The sequence below is a fragment of the Acanthopagrus latus genome, chromosome 6 (assembly GCF_904848185.1).
Source record: "Acanthopagrus latus isolate v.2019 chromosome 6, fAcaLat1.1, whole genome shotgun sequence".
Taxonomy (NCBI): Eukaryota; Metazoa; Chordata; class Actinopteri; order Spariformes; family Sparidae; genus Acanthopagrus; species Acanthopagrus latus.
The window spans coordinates 8,556,932-8,579,051 of record NC_051044.1 but is presented as its reverse complement, the minus strand read 5'-3'; the positions used below and the strand labels follow the sequence as shown (position 1 = coordinate 8,579,051).

General features: G+C 42.2%; 1 protein-coding gene across 10 annotated transcripts in view; it reads left to right on the top strand.

Annotated features, from left to right (window-relative positions):
- nav1b (neuron navigator 1b) overlaps nt 1-22,120 on the top strand; it is a 97,098-nt gene that overhangs the window by 47,671 nt on the left and 27,307 nt on the right. For 9 of the 10 annotated variants that reach the window (XM_037099792.1, XM_037099800.1, XM_037099796.1 and 6 more), the window contains 2 exons: nt 4,835-4,937; nt 6,553-6,912. In XM_037099792.1, coding sequence (XP_036955687.1) covers nt 4,835-4,937; nt 6,553-6,912 — 463 coding nt within the window. Of the gene's footprint in view, nt 1-4,834; nt 4,938-6,552; nt 6,913-19,360; nt 19,828-22,120 lie in introns of those variants that run through there. The other variant, XM_037099799.1, reaches the window with a different exon arrangement.

Genomic DNA, 22,120 nt, shown 5'->3' with positions numbered 1-22,120 from the left:
TGCAGAGACTGAACATACAAGGGTTTAGATTTGGGTTTCTGATGACATTTTTAATGGTTATAACTGAAGTGTGTATTCCTCTCTTATTGACGCTAATTGCACTAATGCATCAACTAATTTTCCAATCCAGTCATTGACACATGTGGTTCGAGCATGTCATCAACAAGCGTTGAATGCACTTGTTATTCCATTGCTCCAGTATCATCAGGAGAGCATGTTCTCTGGTGCATCTTAATGAACACATCTGTACTGACTTAATCTGCTCTCCATGCCTCATTAGCCTAAATGGACATCTATCACTCATGTTAGTCACACTTAAAGTAAGAACTGTAAACAATAAGGATGACGATAGCATGGACAGCGGAAAAGGCGTCATTGGGTTCAACCACAACCAAAATTTCTAAAAGCTCTGCGGAATCGGCCACCACACCCACGTCTGCGTTATTAACCTAATTGCATAAAATCTGCGGCAGGGCACCTCGGGCTGATACGTCTTTTCTTCTCTCTGTCACATTTTGACCTACATGACATTTCCAAATCAATTGAAAGTCATTATTTCCCAAAAAAGGGAGTGTATTATCTTGATGAATTATTTATCATCATTTAAGATGGTAATCCCATGCGGGCCTTTGACACGAGTCAAGTGCTTTGTGCCCATGAAATGAAAAACAGCCCCCAAAATGGAAACACAGCATGGTGACGGAAAGGCGGGGAACCTGCCCCAACAGCGATTATTGACTTAGATTGATCAGCAGGTAAATGACAGAGAAATATCTTTATGTTGTAGTATTAATGTTTTACATTCACGGCTGTATCATCTGAACGGTCTTTGGTTTTAGACTGAAGGTTTTTGTTCTCCATGTACTGTACTGCACATGTACAGTGGAGAAGCTTGTTACCATAAATAGATCTTTTTCTTCATAGTCTGCAGTGTAAGTCGGGCTAGTTTAATGCTTAATCTGTACTCTGCTTCTGCAGCTTGTCTCATTATAAACTTGCTGAAAGGATGCTTTTATTTCCGACCATAGAGGGTTTCTTTGTTGTTTATGACATCCAGAATCATCAACTTAGTAATGGGCTCATTTATTAAACTCGCCATGTAAGTTTGTGCACCATGGCTGTCATCCAATCCGGGTACGCCGCATGCCACCGGCACATCACGAGCCAAGGCTGCAGACCCAAACAAAATAAAACCCCTCAATCCAGATCTAGATCAAGTTGACCTTACATGCTTTTTCTATGATCTGTTAATCTTGCAAGTCCTTCCTCATCACACAGGGCTGTTGAGTTTGCACTGTCCGCCATGTAAATCCAAATAGATTATAACCTGAAATAAGTTTCATGAAATTCATGTCAAAATGATAAATGTAACATGACAAATGGATTCTAGGTCATTAGATTTATATTCATGAAGAAAGCAGGAGATCAGACTAGTGCAGACAGCAGTACTCCTGGAAAACAACCCTCCTCTAGACAGAAAGGGGATGAGCAAACCTCATTTCGATGTAATTATATGTGATCTGTCATGCAAGATATCAAACGTAGCAATGGCCTGCAGCTATCTGGAATCACAGTGGAGCGGTGGATACGTGGGTCTGTGGGTGAAACAACGATCAGATGGAATTATTACAATATGCGGAATACAAGGGTCATTAAATGTTGACTCTTAAAGGCACAGTGTAAGGAAAGGTAACATTTGTAAGCACTAGGATGACCCCTGGAAGAGCACGTACCTCCGCCAAGGCCCAGTAATCCCTTGAGGTAGTCACTGATAGATGGCTGTCTTCTTAATACAACGGATATCAAGATCATGCAGTGTTCCCAGAGACATTCATGAAAATGTCCTTTATCTGGATCCACACCAAAAGTTAACAATCTTCTCTGGGCCAAGACCACACTTGCCAACTCTCCTGGTTTTCCTGGGAGACTTGCCCTCTCCTGGTTTCCTTTCTGTGTCACAATTCTCATTTTTAAACCACAGTTTCACACCATTTTTTTTTTCCACTTTTACTACTCTTAACCTGCTTCTGGAACTGTACAGCCTGCAGTCTACATATTTATGGAGAAGAGAAAAAAGTACTTCAGCAAATTTCAGATGTCCTGAATAGAAGAAATCCTGTTTCTCAGAGAAAGTTTTAAAGGAAAAGGGGTAAGCAGTTTGTTTAATCTGCCATGTCAATATTTCTGTTAATCAAGGGGGTCCTACCGCGTCAGTCACCATCAAGAGGCTGTTGGGCATTGGCTCTGCCAAAAAATGAACAAAAAGTGATGAATTTTACTTCATGTTGAGATTTATGCAGTTTTATGTCCTGCTGACAAACCAACCAACCCACAGTCAGACACCAGTAAAATATTACCTCTTTGGCAAAGGTAATAAATGGTCTCATAGTCGAATGATATCTGCTGGTGTACCATTTGTAACATATGGTATTCGTATGTGATAATGGTACGTCCATTTCTGAACTAAACTAGCCAAAGCTGCAAAATGATCAGCTGTTTCAGCTTACAGAGAGTGTGTTCGTGGCTCAAGAACCACATGAAAGATTTTTTTTGAGAACGAATGATTTTGATTGCCTTTCACCATGAGCAATCAATGCGGCTGATTTCCCACTTCCAACTCTTTTCTGACATCACTGTGAGTGCGTTTCTTTTTGTTGAAGTTATTTTCCGCTGGTTCTGCCATTGTGAGAAACTCCAGGTCTCTTTGAGGTAAAAGAAGAAGAAGCCACTGCCAGTGAAACAGGCTATAAAATGACCTGTAGAGGCTGATAAAGACATCCAGTCCGCTCACTGATCTTTTTTGTGTGTTTATGGACATCTGAGTGGAAATTAAACTGATGTGTCAATGAATTGGTGCCACACTTTGGAAGCTCACTGTTGACTTAGCAGTGATTGTGAGGTTAATGACCAAGGGCTTTTAACTATACTTAAGAATTAATTTGTCCATATTTAAGCTGCCTGCCTCTGCACTGTCTCTATACAAAGCACTTCCTGTGTTGCATCATTCATGGGTCTTCCCCAATACACATCTGCTTCAGTATTCTGTCCGAGCGTTCCTTCTCTGTATCGTCGACATCGCTACACTGCAGCTTGCCAGAGGACTGTCAGTCACTGCACAGTGCATAATGCATACAGTATATACTCAAGACAGATGTGCCTCACATGTGTGCTCCAGGATTCCTGTTTGAGTTTATTCCCAGGAATTCATCACAAAGTAAATTAGCAGTATCCCAGAATTACAGTGTGGTTAGGTTGGTTGGGTTTATAGATGTGAAGTGACTTAAAGATTTATTCTAGATTCACTCATGTGTATTCTTTACATTTTGCTGTGCTGGACTTTATTGTGTTAGCCTTGACATTAGTAGATGTTATTCTATGCCTCTCTTCATATACAAACCAAACAAAAATAAACTAAACTAAAGCAGTAACCTCTTTTAGACTACAGAAAGCCTGTACTTATCCCGGCAAATGCTGGGTAAGAACGTTGGTGACTCCCTGAGGGAACACTGCCCCCTAAAATGTACATTTATGCAACTAATTTACATGAACAAGGTTGAAGGAAATGTAAAGCCACCACAGGTACACTTTCTATAAAAAATAATATGGAAATGATTTAAACATACCTTAATGGGGTCCCCAAAATGTTCACTGACAGTGTATTTAATTTTTCTGACAAAATATCCAATGTTTATGATTTTAGCATCTACAACATTACTGAACTTTTTTATGGTCACGTTTGTCCACTCACAGCACAGTACATCTATATGATACTAACCAGAATCTGTTTACCGGTTCCTCACTGAGCCTATAGATTGTATGTATTTTGGCTCTATGCTAATTAAACCATGTATTAGAACAAGCCCTCAGCATCACTGCAGATTTGGACCCTACAGGATCTCACAAGTGTTGGGTGTTAAAATGTGTTCTGAATGTGTGAACTGTATGTAAATGTTTGCGTGTGATATTGGCGCTTACGATTCACACCCTGAATTAGTTCAACATCCTCTTATGAAACACAGCACATTATTTGACGCGCGCTCCCCTGACATCCTCGCCTCTCCTCCAGCTATTACAGTTAATGCATCGAATGTTAATTTCTTTCTCCCCAAGGGTTTTTGCCTCCTCACACTGCAGAGGAAAACCCTCATTTCCTTGCGTTTTTTGAGACGAGGAGGTTTCTCTCATTTGTTACCGCTAACACAACAACACTCCTAATTGTACTGTTATATCGATTTGACATGGTCATGACCCACTGACTGGACACTTTTACATCACGCGCAACCTTGTCCAAACCAGCTGACCTGCAGTGAAACGCTTTTGGCTGCAGTTCAGCTCATTGTTAGCCTTTCAACTTCAGCTGAATGAATCTGAGGTAATGCTCAATAAAACTAAAACAACAGAAGCTCTGGACAGAAAAAAGAAAAACTCCATCAAAGAGTTGCAGGTGTGGCTTGAATGTCAGAGTACATCCCCCTGGTGGGCAAAGTTGCAGGCAGCCTCTCAGTATTTAATTTTTCAGGATGCACCATGTCGGTGCAGAAAGGGGGGAGGGGGGGCAGAGCGGAGGTTACCATGGTGAGGGAGCCCATGGAGTGAAATTTGTCTGCCTAATGATGTGAACATACGTCGGCTGTGAGCTTACAAGGAAGACAAGTGTCATATCAGTCCAGACACAAATGATTCAAGTGAGAGTGCGTGCATGTGGAGGCAAAAATAAGCTTGTGTGTGCATGCATGCCATAGACAGAGCCCAATAAAGCAGCAGCTTGTATCTGACTTTTATTTTGACACTCTGAATGTTTTATGACCTTTCATTCTGCATGACCAACCCACAGACCCTGAGTCCCAGAGGAAGAGAACCGTGCAGAATGTCCTTGACCTCCGCCAGAATTTGGAGGATACGATGGTGAGCCTGCGGGGCTCGCAGCTTAGCCATAGGTAAGAGCACTGTGTCTGCTTTTTAGATTTTTGTAGTGTTTGTCTGCTGTGCCCTTGGATATAATACATATACAACAAAGACAGTGTGTGTTTTGTTCATGAAACCCTAAAATCTGTGTTTGGTTTGGTCTGAAAAGAATTACACGATCAAGCCACGGATAGTTTTTGGATCGATACATAACACAATCATGTGTAAACACTTGTGCTGTGTTCTCTTGGAGAGTCGCCACCTGGTTCACATCTGGCTTCCATTCTTCTTAAATAGCCCGTCTCTGTTTCATGGTTGTGACTTCATTTGAGGAATCTCTGTTTTTGGCTCGGGCATTAATTTGTTGCAGCACAACAAGACACTGGTGGAGGACAGGTTTTCCTCTCATTTGGATGCAATATCCTGTGGATGGCTCAGGCGACTCAGCTTATATGTGGTTAAACCTGCAGTAATGAATATTGTTATATGAAGGAGACGTATTATGCTAATTTTCAGGTTGGGTTGGCTGTCATCACAAAGTGTCAATATTAAAGTTGGGAATGAGATTCAAAAATTAACTTTCTCACAAATTGGTCTTTTTAATGCTTAAATCAGTTTTGTAATACTGTCCAGTGCAGCAACACCTCTGTCTGAAACACTCTGTTTAAGCGCTGGTCTCTTTAAGGTCCCTCTGGTGAATCCCCAGTCTGCTCTGATTGGTCAGCTCACACACACCTGAGCCAGTGCCGCTCACTATGTCTCCAGTTAGCTCTGTTGTGCTTTCAGCTTCCAGTTAGCTTCGCTTCTTCTGCGAATATATGCAACACAATGACATAGTGTGATATCAGGAAGTCACAGATTTAAAGGCGGGACTGCTGATGAGGCGTTTCAGGAACATTGTTTTCTGTGGGAGAAATGAGCTTCCTGTGGTACTGGCTTTGGGCTTTTTAGCTTTCAATACTTTTTACATGCACAAGAACCTTAATAACACACTAAAGGAAAGTTGCGTACCTTTTTAAACAAGCAACTCCATCACTATATCAAAGATTCTCACTCTGTCAGTCTCATACTAGAGTGGCACCAGTTCGACTCCATATTGATGAATTATCCATCAACAATGGATAAAAATACTCTTGTGGTTGTAGCCGTTGCAATATTTATTTGGGTGAGTTGGTACATCTAGTTATGTAATGGGCAGACACAGAAGATTGCTTCCAGCCATTCGGAGGACATTTCTAACCCTGACCCACTTACAGGAGTGACTAGGTACTCTTAGATATACTCGCAGGATGATGGACGAGGTGTTTGCAACAGCCTGTTTGGGTGTGGTCATGAAAAGAAAGGTCCCTGGAAAGAGTGAACACATTGCTCTGAGATGCTGTATGCTGTATTACCACAGAGATATCAGGCCATCCTTTACTTTGTCTTTGGACTTTAAAAGGCCACTTTTCTAGCTTTCGTCCCTGAAGACGATACGACACAACTGCTGTATTTGGGTCAACAGCGACTCAATGCCACTGTGAGTTTCTTTGAAGGACGTCCGACAGAGAAAGAGAAATGTTCAGTTGGGTGCTCTGGTTTATTCTGTCATCTCAAGTGCTTCCAGTATGTAACACACGCTGACCCTTCCTCAATGTGTCTCTCCAGCTGTATGGACAGCACTAACGTGGGCTACGACAGTGATGAAACCAACGCTCGCAGTATCTCCAGCATGTCCAACCGCTCATCACCTCTCTCCTGGCGCCACGGCCAGTCCAGCCCTCGACTTCAAGCGGGCGATGCCCCATCCTCCACAGGTGGAGGATACCAGGGAGCTAAGACGGGCTCGCAGTACACGGCCCACACCATGCCAGCACGCTGCTCCAGCCGCCTCAGCAGCACGTCACGCATTGAGCTGATCGAAGGGTTGGACGCCGATGACACCGACCTCAAGTCTGGTTTCCTGAGTGACACCGACCTTCTAGGAAAGAGCCTGCCGGACGACGACGATGACAACCTGGCCAACGGGTAAGAGAATCTGAAGACATGCATACGTACGAGGTTTGAACCTCTTGTTACCATGACACCGTGAGCCAGCCAGTCGCTGCACGCTGGTTTGTTCTGCAACTTTGAAAAGGTCGGTTAGGATTCGTTGTCAACTTCCATTTTACTCAAAGGCCTCACGGACATCGCTGCATTTCAATAATATATTTGATGCTTTTTAACATTCGACTGTGGTGCAAAAGCCTTCACGAGGTAAACTTTCATGCCGACATCATCTGATTCCAGCTTTGTGGTGGTATCTGATGCTTTGCACTTGGCAGGCCGATCAAAGAGCTTCCATCAGCAGTATCTGCAGATACGCTTCATTTTCTTTTCTCTTGAAGGATATTCTCAAAGTGCCCCTGACATTGTCAGAGGCTGCTGACTGTGAAAGAATGCTTTCAGACATTTTTCACAGAGAATTTGAGGACTCATCAGGTGTCCCCTTGGTTGCACAATAAATGCTCCCTCGGCTCTGACTGTTGCCAACAGAAACAGCAGCGACACAAAGTGACAGTACTTTTATTACTTTACTTTCTGTAACAGGAATACTTCTTCTACTTCCACTCCTTCTTGTTCTTTCACACCATTTGCTTCTTCTTCGTCACCTCCTTTTCCTTCTGCCTCAACACGTTCTTTAACTTCTCTTCCTTTTCATTCTCCCTTGCCTTGTTCTTCTTTTTCTTCATCTCTTTTTCTTCCTCTTCCTTTTCTTCATCTTCACCTTCTTCATCTCCTACACATTTTCATTAAATCCCTTTCTTCCCTACTATCATCTTCCTTCCCACCATCTTCTTCCCCCCCTTGTCTTCTCCTTCCTCTCTGTCCTCTCAGGTCCTCTGCGTGTCTTTGACAGCTGACACTGAGAGTCAGAGAGCGGGAGAGAAAGAATCCAGGACAGTTGTCCGCTGTGGTTTAGCAGCTTTATCGCCGTTGCACATGCAGTGGGATTTAAAATCAGCCTCTGGAGCGCTCACTTGGTCCTGCTAGCCAGGTCACGTTCTTACTACAGAGCAAAGTAATGAGAAGAAACAGGAATGACACAGATTTAAATAAGTACAAATTAGAGCAGAAGAGAAGAAGGAAAAAGTGTGAAATGGAAATGGGTTAATCTAAGTTTTGTAAAACCTGTAGTTGGGGTGAATCAGAATGGTGTAAGACTTGAATACCAAAAGTTATTTTTACAAAAGAAGAAATGTTGTGTTCAGTATGAACTGAAAGGTAGCACTTCTGTGTACAGGTTTTTCATTTTGCTGTTAGGTGGGAGGTGAAAAAGATCAGACAGCAGGACCCCGATAAAGGTCAGGATTAAACAGGGATTATGTCATATTCCTCACCGTAACATCCATGCACTCAAAATCCACTTAAATCTGCCCTGTATTCTGTCACGTCCCTCCCTGCGTCGGCTCTGCTGTGTTGGTTTAAATTTATTGCGAGAGGTGAGCGCGGGGGCTCGCCTCTGCTCTGCAGCACCACGGGCACCAGAGATGCTAATCATTTTATGTAACCGCTTTTTAAAAAGTGCTTCATCATGCTCAGCGTTCGGCCACCAACGTCACAGTCCCTGAATGAACTTTCAAGGTGACTGTGGGACCTCCTGGTGGGCACCAACTGGTCCCTAGAGGTAGATTGTTACTGGTTACACCAAAAGGATTATGGGTGTGGGTGTGTTCATACGTTCTGTGTCCTTTCCAGTGTGTTATCATAAGAGTAATAATAAGCTATTGTGGCTGCCAAAACACACCGATATATGGAAACACTGGGTGCTATTTTCTCTCTGACCTTGAGTAGGTTGCATGCTTATACTTGGAAGATGCAACACTGTGGAAGCCCCTCCTGATTTGTATGCTTTGCTGGTACAGTTTTGGATTTTGTTCAGTGAAAAGTATCCTTGATTTTTTTCTTTTTTTTTTCCTTTTTTTTTTTTTTTTGCAGGGATACTGGAATGCAGCTGTTCTATAAATCAAGAGTTAATCCTTCCTCATAAATACACCATAAACCTCGGGTGTAGATAACTAGCTAATCCAGTTTTTCGAAGCAGGCACAGCAGCTCATGCTCTAATTTTCCTTCTTACAGTATCCTCTCTTCTGCGATACATTTGCATTTTCACTGTACACCCCTTGTCACACGCTCACAGTTCAGCTCATGAGTGCCATTAGCTACCAGCTCTTGAAAATAGATCGGGCTCCTCCTGCGTAACCATGGAAACCGGCTGGTAATCGACAGTATGGAGAGGTGCAAATTTCTGCTCCCTTTTTCTCGAGGCCCCGGCTCTGCGTTTTCATACGTTTCATTCATCCGAAATCCCCCCCCTGTGATAATCACCTACATCTGAACGACTGAGTGAGACTTCTCACAAATCAATAACACTGTTGTAGTATTCAATATATAATGCTCGTATATGTATATGACCATCCTATAATGCTAAAAAGGAATCTGTAAAAAGACACCTATCTGCTGGTGAAATATTAGAGATACACAATGCATGTTGTTTATCAACAGGCACAAAGCTTGAAGTCTAATGGATATTGATCAGCCCACACCAGACAGGAGTGGCTATCCTAAAGGCTAAATGTGCACACGCTGACAGTAATCACTGCGACTGTGTGTCTGCCCCATCGATAATCTGATACCACATACATCCACCCAAATCTCCTCCTGAGCCCCAGCTTTCCGTCAGAGAGGGAGAGTCTCTCCTCTACAGCAGCACTAATGATAATCTGTTTTGTCCCAGTTAAAGGAAAGAAGTTTTCAAGAAGCCTGTTTTATTAATCATTAATATCTTTCCTGTTTGTTTCTGGGCAACTGGGACTATTCATTTTTTATCACTGTTTTTCATCCCACAAACACACAGACCTACAAAAATTAAACCTACAAAGCTGCATGGCTGCCTACCGCAATACTTGCATGAAAAGCTCAAATTTGGCTATACATTGTTCTGTTTAAGATGTGTATATGACAGTAACCTTTAGAAGAACTCAGAAACAAGCTGGCAGACATTATAAAGTAGCTATCGTTGACATCTAAGCAACTATTGGCCCATTTACACATTGTGCCGATACGGAACAACATGGATCCATTTTGGGCACTAGGACGCTAACAAATACAAAATGACTTTGAAATCACCGACTTAACCTTGTAGGCAAGTGAGAACAACTTACCATTAATGTGTTTCTGATCACTTAATGAACATTAGTGCATTATTAGCATCTGTTTTAGCTCTGGTTTGCTCCTTACCAACTCCTGCTCCAAGTCAGCACACTTGTTTGGCCTTGGTAGCTTTCCCTGTTCTGTCGTTGCTGGAGTATTACCAGAGCAGAAGGATCCTGCTCTCTGCGTGTCGCCCGAGCAGCCTCTTTACAGGTCTGTCCTGATTGGATGAAGTGGGCAGGGGTATCAGAAAATGTCTTTACTCCTCTACTGCATGAGCATGGGGAGGAGAGACATGGGTTACTGACCAAACACTTCAAAACAGTGATTACTGTTAAATTTACATTTAGGGCATTTAGAATACGTAGCTATTTAACGCTCGTTTCAATTGGAAAATAACGCTTAAAACAGCTTCAAATCACGGCCTCTGTCGTGAAATCACTGTCATTAACGCAAACAGAGGATGTTTTACAGGACCGCTGTATCAGATGGCTTTATGTGCTGTTGTTTCTATTTTTATGGTCATTCAGTAAATATCTTATAACTGCTCTAAACTCAGATGTGGAAATATTAAGAACAGTTAAGTTCCAACTGAAATTGCCATAATTATGTTCAGCGTAATATTAGATTTATACTTAATTTCCCTTCCTGCCCTCAGTAAGCGCTGCCTGTTGCTTGAAACGCTGCCTTAAATTTAATGCAACAAGAGTTTTTGCTCATTTCGCTTAACTTTACGAGAACCACTTCCTCTCTGACTGCGTTTCATGTCTCAGGAGTGTTGAGCGGGCTTCTGATTTAGCCTCGACCACGTCTGACCAAGAATCATAACCGTTTCCTGTGGTTTTCGTTCTTCACACCATTTTGGCAACGTTGAACCATCACTCATATGATATCATCCTATTGCAAGCCATATTTAAAGCGCTGGTTTATGAGCGGAGCAGTAATCACATTATATTAATGGTGTATGGTTGGTTTTTCCATATCTGGTATATAAATAACACCGTCCGTCCAGCGCTCAGTGTCATTTTAAGAGTGTTCAGTCAATTACAGTTGATGTTTTGCAGGCACTCAGCTGCAGCGTATGTAAGCACAGGTTAGCTTTTCATGTCTAATGCAGATGTTCATTACTCGTTTTTTCCACAGCGTCATTTAGTTGACGGGATGGACGCGATGCTTAATGTTTGTAGCAGAAGATGTGATTTTCGCAGGAGGCCCATCTGCCTGAACGTAGTTATTGTCTCTGACAGATTTACGTATTGTCTTGGCAGATCAACTGTTTAAAAAAACCTTTAAAATTGGAAGATCTCAATGAAAAACAAGGGCAAATATCTCTCAACATTTGGTTTGGCTCCAAGCTGTTTGGCCGACTGAGGAGAGAAGCAGTGAAAGGCACTTAGCTGCAATAAAGAACCATTGATGACCGCAGTGCCTCATATAAAGCTGAAGTCGTGCCTTGGGCGAGCTTTTGCTCCACAACATGGTTTTGTTTCCTTCATCACCCTCTCTTAAAACCTGGCACACTAGAATACTAAGACTTGATATCTGTGGTATCTAAACAGAAGAATTAATCATATGTCATATTTCATTAACCCTCACTGGCTGGCAATCAGGCTTCGCCAATAATTCCTCCATAATTTGCTTCATTCCTCTTTTTGTCTCTGCTGTAACCAAGCTGAGACCTCCTGCTCCTGTTACACCTTTTTGAACATTTAGGTTCAGCACAGCAGGCTGTAAACACATCTACACGCTGGGTTATCATGTCATTAACCTGATCTGGTGAACATGTTGGCAAACAGTTGCAGGTTCATGTGGAGTCATGTTTCTGGTCATGTGATGAGTGTTTTTGGTCTCCTGAGAGAAATGTGTGGCTCAGTCGGCCGATAAATGCTCCACTGTGTGTCAACACTTAAACTGTTTTCAGTCTGCCTTTTGTCGCTGGACACTTGACATGAAGTGGGCTAATTAGAGCTTTGTTTTTGCTGAACTAAAGCAGTTCAGTAAAGTTCTGTGCTGTAACACCAAAACAAACAACTGGCAGACAATGAAATGCTCGATAACGATCGACGGCATCTGCATTGAAGTAAGGTGTTAGTTCTCTCCGACCTCTTTTCATATTGCAAATAGCCATTTTTATCTATTGTTAATTGTGTGCCATTTTTTCCATCTAGATTGTTTTCATGGATATAATAGAATTAGACGGCGCTTGGCTTTGTCAGCGATGTTGCTCTCCAGAAATCATGACCAGATTATTCAAGATAATCACCAGACCATGTCGTGGGCAGTTTCAAGCAGAGAACTCTTTTCTTTCTACCAAACTACACCCATCAACCTCATCACTGTACAGAACAAGGCGGGTTGAACTGTCTCTTTGATATTATATCAAAGGCCGAGGGACATTTTCACTGTCATGTTACTGCTTATAATAGCCCACATCTCATCTGTTAAAGCTGTTCAAAACAACTGTGGATGACAGGAAATTCAAAGACGGAAGGAAAGGGAGGTATATATTTATCTGACTCGCTACCCTGTTATATAATATATTATTTTGGGGGGTTTTGAAATCGAATATAGTGCAAATAAAATACATAATTTTGAAGACATCTTTTTTACAGTGAAGTACAGATGAATTAGATGCGTTATTCATCTGGTAAACATATTACATTCATGAGAGCACCATATGCTGTTCATAGCCTCACACATGACACAGAACAAGCCACAGTTTCACCATCGCTGGTGCATATAGATTATACATTGTGGGCAAAAAAAAAACACACTGCATGTGAAATGAGCTGTCGTGTCCTGTAGTCTTCAAGGTAACATGGTTTTTGAGGTTTTCATGTGGACATCTGGGGATCTGGACTGTACCATTTTGCGTTTCCATATAGCAGCATACAGGCAGCAATGCAGAGCAGAGGAAAAAGGGGGCTGGTTCAGCAGCATCACACCTCGGATCATGCGGCAGCACGGCTCGGGATGTGCTGCCATGGCAACCGTCTTCCACTGACCCACTGATGGGGCTGCCTTGTGTGTCAGTGTGATAGCTGCTGAACGGATGAATATGTGGAGGATGTGCATGCGTGCATCGACTGCGTGTGTGTGTGTGTTTGAGATGGATGGAGGGAAACGCAGGCAGAGAAAATGAGAGAGAGAGAGGCTGACTGGTGTGAGGATGACATGCTAACCACTTAATTAGATTGTTTTGTAATTGACATTGTGGGCAAGAGCCTCTACAGCTATTGTTTGTTTTTTACATTTGCATCCTCGTATTTTCAGGATTTACGGAAGCAGGGGTTGTGGAAGTGTATCTCATTCATGTTGTTTTTTTTCAGCAAACTGCTTGCTGAATCAGAGACATTTGCTGCAAGATGTATTTTAAAAAAGTCTTTTATTAATCCTAGAACATTGTTTAATTGTCCACATATCTAATCTTTATAATTATCAGTATTTATCTTTTCTTGATGGGGATCATATTCCATTTAATTTCTGTATTTGAAACCATGTGTCCTTTTAATAACTGTTCAATCCATGTAAAGCACTTTTTTTACTAAGTACTTAAAAAGGTGCTTCATATATATAGTTATTTAATGGTATCATATGATTGACCCCAAGAAGCACCAACATACTGAATTCCTTTAATAGTGAAAGTAAACAGTTACACATTACAAACCAGACTGACACATTGTTTTCACGTGTTGCAAACTCTGAATGCATGTCATTGCTCTCTTCACTGACACTACTGTATATCGTAGATAAGCCCTTGGCTTAGTTTGCTCCTCTAGCAATGTCGTCTCCATGGTAACAACAGTAAAGCTTTGCCCGTGCTCGTGAGTCTATCCGCTCGAAGCTCAGCGGGCGCAGAATAAAAGCGAGTGTTTATAGTTTTCTAAATATTGGAATACTTTGCAGCCTCACTCATGGAAACTATCGACGAATGCGTTCTGTAATGCACAGGGTGGGCTTACTGCAGTCATCTGATCCTGGATCTGTGCCCCCCGGCAGTCTGCACCCAATTTCCCTTTCCTGCCCGAGTTGGACCTTTCCTATAGCCACTGACTGCTCCCTTAACTGCTGAAGGCTCACACATTTTCTGTCTGACCCACTTAAAAAAAAAAAAAATTGGGCTCAGGCCTCTCTGCTCCGGTTCTCTGCAGGCGCTGCTGGGATTACAGTTTAGTGAGGTCACCGCTTGGGGTCAGTTCTTTAACGGGCTCGGAAGGAAGGGATGTTGTTTTCTTGCCTCTTACTATTACACACACACACACTCACGTGAAGTCATACGCTTAATCACTTTTATATGCTTTTGTTCTAGCTGAGGTAATTTGTTGTTTACATATGTTTCGAAATGGTTGAAGGAAGAGCAACAAAAAACAAGCACCCGCCATTAGAATCTGCTACGTGTTACACAGACGTACAGTACCCACGGGCTCCCACAGCTCAAACACATCTGGGGTCAATATGGAGCGCTCATTTCCAAACAAGGGTCAGTGAAGTACTGGATCTAGAAGGCCCACCCAACACCAAACCTGCCTCTGCCCCCACCAGCATCGTCAGCCACGTGTATAATGAACCATTACAGCAGCACCCCAGGGAGTGTGAATCATCCCTATATCATGTCTGCGTGTGGTCGTCTGCAGTTTGGATTCCACCGGTGCATAACGCTGAACCCCAGAGGGAAAATATGATACCGTTCTGTATCACAGTGTTATATTTAAAGAAATAAATATGAATCACATGGTACTTTTAAATCCATCACTCCCCATTCATCTCCGTTTGTTTGAAGTTGGTACAAAAACGTCAGACTATCTGCTTTAAGTATAGCTAATAAAGTCTGTCTGGTTCAGAGGAGTTCATAATATACGTTGGATGTTGGATTTGGCTCCGCTTCAACTGTGAGTTGATATGGAATCTGCATGACTCAGACAGAATCAGTTCAGGACGGTTTTAAGTGCCATATAAATCAAGTGGACTTGAATTTGTCTTGAGATAAAAGCAGAGCACGAAGACAGCGTCGTGAAACAGCACAGCTCGTACCCCAGACTGTAAATGTGGCACCACATGAGACTGTGACTGTGTGCATCAGCCGTACTGTGGCTACATCTGCAGGGGGAAGTTTCCCGTCTAAAGGTTGATGGAGACTGTACATTAATTTTCCAGTCCAACAATCAGGAGTCCATTTTCAGGGGCTGGGCAGAGATGGGGCGGCCGCTGATGCATCTCAGACCCATTTGCTTCACTGATACCTCTGCTCTGTGATGAAGGAAGCTAAATCATATTTGCCTAGCTGTGGTCAAGCTCAGTACGGATCAAAATTAGGCACCGGGAACGTCAGAGATGTGCTGCAGCAAAGGCTCAGCTGTCTTTTTCATCTGTAGCCCCCTTTTTTGAATGAATGAATGAATGATACTCAGACAGACATGAATCAGCGAGCACATTGTTTCCTGTGATTCCGTCTCTCTGAAGTGATTTCCCACATTGTAACACAGTGCTGAATGCACAGAGTGGAGGAATGCCTGCTCTTTGCATCAAATGGTTCAACATCCACTGAAGTCCTGTTTGTGGCACTTCCTTTTTGATGCACAGTTAGAGAGCACGGTGCAGGAAACTGCAGCCATGAGAGGCACAGCTTTGACTCATTGTGCCTCCTGCTGGAAATCTAATGTCATAACAGCAGCTGTGGACCTAATATTCACCCAGGTTGACATTTTTATTTTACCATCTCCCCTAAGAATAACTGAGGATTTTTTTTTTTGGATAAAGGTTTTGAAAGAGTTTTCCTGCTCATGATCTATGTTTTCTGGATAACTCTAAGTATACAGACTCCCTTTCCCACATGCTAAACTTCATGGCCTGTAACAGTAGACTTCAAGCTGTCCTGGAGAGGGTTGTAGCGGTCCCCAGCTAAAAGAGGATTAGCATATTCAAACTCAAATCCATTTTTTTAAAGAACAAGTAAAGCAATAGGGCTGACCATTTTAAATTATCTTAATCCTAGTTTGATGATGGACTATGACGACCTTTTGTTATCCTCAAACCGACTTTGAAAAAGTTGGCAGTTCAGTTTTCACTTGAAAAAGCAAGAATCAAAAGACTCAAACTCAGATGATTAGTCTAATTTTTTGTGGACAAATGATTATATTTATCATTATTTTTATACCAAAAAATAAAAATGAAGAAGACTCAAACAGAATTGTCTCAAATTGTGTGTCCGTGTTCTAGCTCGGTCTATTGTTGGGGTCCTTGATATGATCGTAAAAAAGACTGGCCTCCAGGAATGTTTGTCATGCGCTTGTCGAGGCCCCTTAGTTCCAATGACTGGATAGCTTAATGATGCATTTTAGACATGACTGTCTGTGCTGACTCTTCAAGTAAAGTGTTTTTCCTCATTCAACATGACAATGCCCCTGTGCACAAAGCAAGGTCCACAAAGAAATGTTTCCTGGTGGAAGACTTCTCCAGTGTGCACGGATTCCTGACCACAATCTTATCCACCACCTTCAGGATAAACTGGAAAAACAAGGTTTGAAAGAGCCAGGCTTTATCACCCACTGTCAGTGCCCCAGCCTCACTAATGCTCTTGTGGATAAATGGGAGAAAATCCCTGCAGCCAGGTTCCAAAATCTTGTGGAAAGCCCTTTCCAGAAGAGTGGAAACTGTTGCACAGTTTCATACGAATGTCCGCAGTTTTGAATGAGAATTGCAACACTCAGATGTGTGTGCGTCATCGTTCACATGTCCACATCCTCATCCACATCCCACAGTTTTTTTCACACTCTATCTTTTAAACATTAGATGACAAAAAAAGAACCTTGACATAATGAATAAAACAGAACCAAAGGCGTCTCTCTTACCTTTTAATGCAGAGGTTGGTGAGATGGTTAGAAACCAGCAAAACCAAGTTAAATTTGACAGAATCCAACCAAAAAAAACCCTCACTTCCTCTCCTCAGGCCTCCCTCCAATTGTATTTTCCTTCTTCATCTTAGCTCGTTGCTCATTGTAGGAAACACTTATTATGATGTCCAAATTATGATTCAGCTGTAATTTAATTTCCTACCAAGTAGCTGCCAATTTCCACTAAATATTTACAATATAAGAAGAGAGGTCTTCATGTGGACTTCATGTCTCTGCCCTTCATCCCCTCCAATATATTTCAAAATAAATTTCTAGACTACACATATCACAGTCTGCTCCGCCAGAGGCAGACGGCATGGACAGATCAAAAGCCACAACTGGAAAGGTCAGATGATGGAAATGCTTTCCAGTCTCGTAAAAACAAGCGAAGGGTCCTCGCGGTGCTACGACCTCTCACAGATGGGTTGAATCTCTATTTTAACAGTGTGTAAATAACCCAAACCTGCAGAGGCAATGATGCTCAATAACCTTCCACCCAAAGCAAACATGCAGAGGATGTTTCTGACACGAGCCGTTCAGTTATCAGTGCAGGACAGCTGTTACCGTCCAGCACAAACACGACTTCAAGGCTTTTTCACATGGCTGCTTGTTTAGCAGCTCTGTGGCCTGGCTGAGATAAACAAGGAGACGTGAGAAACGGAGGTCTCGTTTTTTGCGCTGTAAACAATTTATACCGCACATCTTTCGAGGCAGAGAAACAAGAATCTAAGGGTTTTTTGGTTTTTTTTGCGATTATAAAATGTAACCAGCAGACGTTCAAAGAGATGATTTATGATGTTTTGCGAACAAACAAAAACAGCAACAGGCAGAGCGAAGCATACCTCTTTTAAGATGATGATCAGCGCGAAGATAGTAAAAGGTAGAGGCAGACACAACAATCTTTTGTCAAGCCTGTATCTCATTCTGCGGAGATATTTCGAGGAATGCTTGTATGTCTGGTGCTGCAAAACAGTTGTTTAATTTCAACAAAAAGTAAAACCGCCACGGCCATTTCAAATTCCATTCAAGCTGACTCTGTATTTATATTACAAGATGTGGCCTGATGTGGAAAATCAGAGAGAACCTCAAAACTGTAATACATCATGAGGGTCAATAAGTTCTTACGTTTGAAATATTAACTTTGACAATCCTGAAATGTTTTGGTCATTTCCTCTTTAATTGAGCTTCTGCTGAATGAAATCAAGATGAATCCATGTTGTCTGATCACGTAAGATCTTTTTCTGACTACAGTTTGAACCAAAATAAGATTCGCAGGAGATTGAACGGACTTGGCCTAAGATGTGGACAGGGTGTGGGAGCTGCTCGGCCCACAGCGCCTTTACCTCCTGGAGTAGTTTATACAGAGCCGAGATCTGGTGAGATCATCCCTGTGAGACTGTTCCACTGCTAATGAGAGGGGGAGGGAGGTTTTCCAAGGCTACTCATGCCTCACTGGAGGTCCTCGTGTCATCTGTGGGTTTTGTGGTTGCGCTCTCAGGGACTCATGCACTTACCTTGAGCCGAGTTTTTCCAGCTAGGCCCCATAATGAACGAAGGTGGAACATGTTTTATTTTTAAAGATGTTCATCGTGGTTACAATCTCTGTGATGTTAAAAACAGTCCAACTACAGAAAGGAAAGGTTTAGTTGTGTGAGCTTTTACAAATCCTTTGTCCAGTTCAAAACCTGGATAGCAATTCAGACTCAATCTTAATTTATTAAAATCTTAATTACTTATTGTCCACAAAACATTGCTAGAGCATGTTAGCGCCCACCCTGTCTGGAGCCTATTTTTTCAGGCTAACCAGGCAGTTAGCATCACACTGGTTCACTTAACAAAATGCCTGCAGGATTTTTGAATTGGATTTAGAAATATTGCTTTAAAAAAATCTTAAATTAAAACACTTAAGTCAGTCTTCACAGAAGAACACCACTTTTATGACTTTAAAATCTTAGATTAAATCGCTGCAAGTAAAGAGCTAACGTTAGGCTATGAACAGACTACATGGCAGCACCACCACATTCCATATTACTACAATAAATAAATTGATCAATAATCAAGTTGTAAAGTCAGCCTTTCAACTTTTTGGACCTAAAGGTTAATGTCCATTACATCTGTATTTTTAAGACACTTAAGCACTTAATTGATAATGAAATTGTGGTACATGTAATGATATATTTTATGTGGTAGAACAAAACAAAAAGTCTGCGGTAATCGAATACCTTTAACTGAAAACCAATTTAACAAAACCCATTGACTTTGAGATGAAGGAACCGGATGTGCACAATGCTAACTGATGTGGGGTGTAGGACAAACTACACTTTACTCTTTGCCATTGATTATTTTACAGTGGGATATTAGTATTTTTTGTTTTGTTTGTTTTTTACTTGGGCTCAGTAAAGGGTCTGAGTACTTCCTCCAGCACTGTCTTTAGAAGTCGGCTGCTCAGATAACTCGCGGGTCACTGACGTGTTACAGTAGATTAATGGCGGTCACCGTGGTTAACAGTGAGGCGACAGCCGTTAGCCATCATCTCTCTGTTAGAAACACCGGGGTCTCTCTGCGCTCGTCATCCTGCCTCTCTCTCCCCCTCTTTTTTTTTTTTTTTTTTTTTTGCGGTGAGAGGGGGGTGTTGCCTGTCCAGCGGCAGACAGACTGCTCCTCTCTGCTCGCTGAATGGGAGAAGAAGGGGGTCTAGCTGCGGAGGATACGAGCTTGAATGTGATCGGCACTCAGACAATTAAAGGAAGTTGTACTCGCCGATAAACGGTCACAAATGAGCGGCCGCGTTTTGATCGGTAAAGTGCCTCCTCTGCAGTCGGTGCCAAGAGCCAAACGGACTTCACGTTTCACACCAAGGTAATGAGGATATTTTGTTACTTCTTTTTTTTTTAACCATTTACACAACTTTCTCCTGACATGTTTTAAAGTTGAGACTGCCTTTCTTTATGTGCCTTCTCTATCTACCTAACGTTAATGGTTGTATCTTTCTGATGTTCTTATTTAAAGCATAATCAAACCTAACCTGGCTTTTCACTAATGGTACAGTACAGTGACATTAGCCGATTAGCTACTCGTGTGTAGAGATCAAATTCGGCTTGTTTCACAAAGTCTTTTATGCGTTAATAATGAGATTATACTCGAAATACCTAAAAACACAATGGGGTTCAATTAGTTTTCACATTGCTTTGCTTTGAGCTTGTGTTTTTTGATGAGTACACGTGTGCATTGTGTTGAGAAGAAGAACATATGCCGACACTGATCTTGGCTCTGGGAATTATAAGTGTGTCTCTGTAAAGACATTTTTCATTTTTGGAGGACACTGCGGTGCCGCTACCACAGCTATCTGCATAATAGAGCATGTGTTCACCACTCTCCCAGCCATAGGCATGCACCCCAGGAATCTTGTCTTTTTATGCAGAAAATAGACAGTGCAAGAAATGAAATGCAAGATGCACCCTTGTTACTGTGTGCTGTCTCATTCAGTGGGGTTAAATTTAAAAAAAAAAAAAAACTGGCAATGTCAGTGCCAGTTTTAGATCTCACCTTTCTTCCCTCTGAAATTCCTACTGTACTTTTTTTTTTTATTGTTCATACTGGTATCTCTGCTGTGTGCTGCACCATGTGTGTGTTTTTTACTGATGCTGTTAGATCCAGCTCCAAGTCCGGACAGTGATTGTAATGCCTCCACCCTTTTTCTCCGCCGCACCAATCATCCTTCATTCCTTTTTTTTTTTTTTTTTTTTTAAATCCAAACATTTTCACAGCAACCCAACCCAAATAATAGCACGGACACACAAATCAGAGCGATGTTGGAGTCGTGCCACAGAAAACAAAAAAGTTAATTGCCACCCTGTGTATGAAGTATGCACTTTGCTGGTGTACTCCCACCCTCTTGCTGTCTGGATTTCACCTCTGAGAGCAGACAGTTTTGGCTTGAAATACCAACAGACCCTCCTGCCTCTTCTTAGGCTGACATCCCCGTGGGGTTATTCATGGCCCCTCTGTCGCCGCTGACAGAGGTGGTATTGTTCAAAACATACCACGAACATCTGGGCTTAATGTAAATCAGAATTATTCCCCTTATTGATTTCATGTGAGAACGTTTTAAAATTCTCAAATCAAACATTTGTCTTTGGCCCGCTGAGGTCATGTATCTGCAGCCACAAATCACTGAAATGTTGCGTTTAATGCCCAGAACCAGCACAAAGTGACAAGCTAAGCTTCTTCGGTGTTTTACAACTGCCACTACAACTCGACTGCAGCCGTGTGATTAAATTCAATTCTGAACGTGTATGGGCCATTTTTGTCTCCCTGTATTTTTCTATGCAATTCCATGTTCCGTGCCTCTGCTAATTGCAGGCTGCAGACCCACAAAGAGCATTTTGAGCTCAGCGAGGAGAGCGAGAGAAAGGGGAAAAGGACTGATTCAGCTCGAGCAGTGACTCAGCTTTAAAGGGTCTTATTAATTTACCTTTTCCACTGTGCCACATTTTTGTGCGCCAACATAAATTTGATTACCACCTGTGCTTGCCAGTAGTAATGATGGGGAAAGTAATTATACAAATCTGAGCTGGACTCTTGTTTGGCTCTCTGGAGATGTAATTTTTAAATTCAACAATGTGTTATTGCTGTTCTAAAGCACATAAAAATGTTTTACTCTCCAATTTTAAACCCGGAATTGTTTTATCCTCCTGCGGTGTTTTGGTTGACTGCGAGGCTATACCTCTTGTTGAACTCTCTTCGCAGTGCTGTGCATTTTAAATGTATTCAGATTATGAGTGCATCCAGAGAAACTGATGCCCGGTGAGCGAGGCTGTCCCCTGCCTTCTCGCACGAGGCGCCAATCTGGCAGCATCTGTTTCAGGGCAGCGCAGGACTTCATCGTGGGGTGGAGGGAAAGGTCAGGGAGGTTTAAAGAAGCCCGTCACTCTGATTTCCCCTCATCCTGTGTCTTTAGTGCATACCAGACTGCGTCCTGAACCCTGAGCTGTCAGTCGCTTTGCTTATTATTCAGCATGATTTATCAGCGTCCTATAAACTGTCCCTTGAAGCTACAGTTAAAGATGGCCGTGTGCTTGACCCTGTTTAAATACTGCGACCAGTGCTGTCATGGTGATTTAGATAAAGTTATGGTTAAGCTTATATTTTT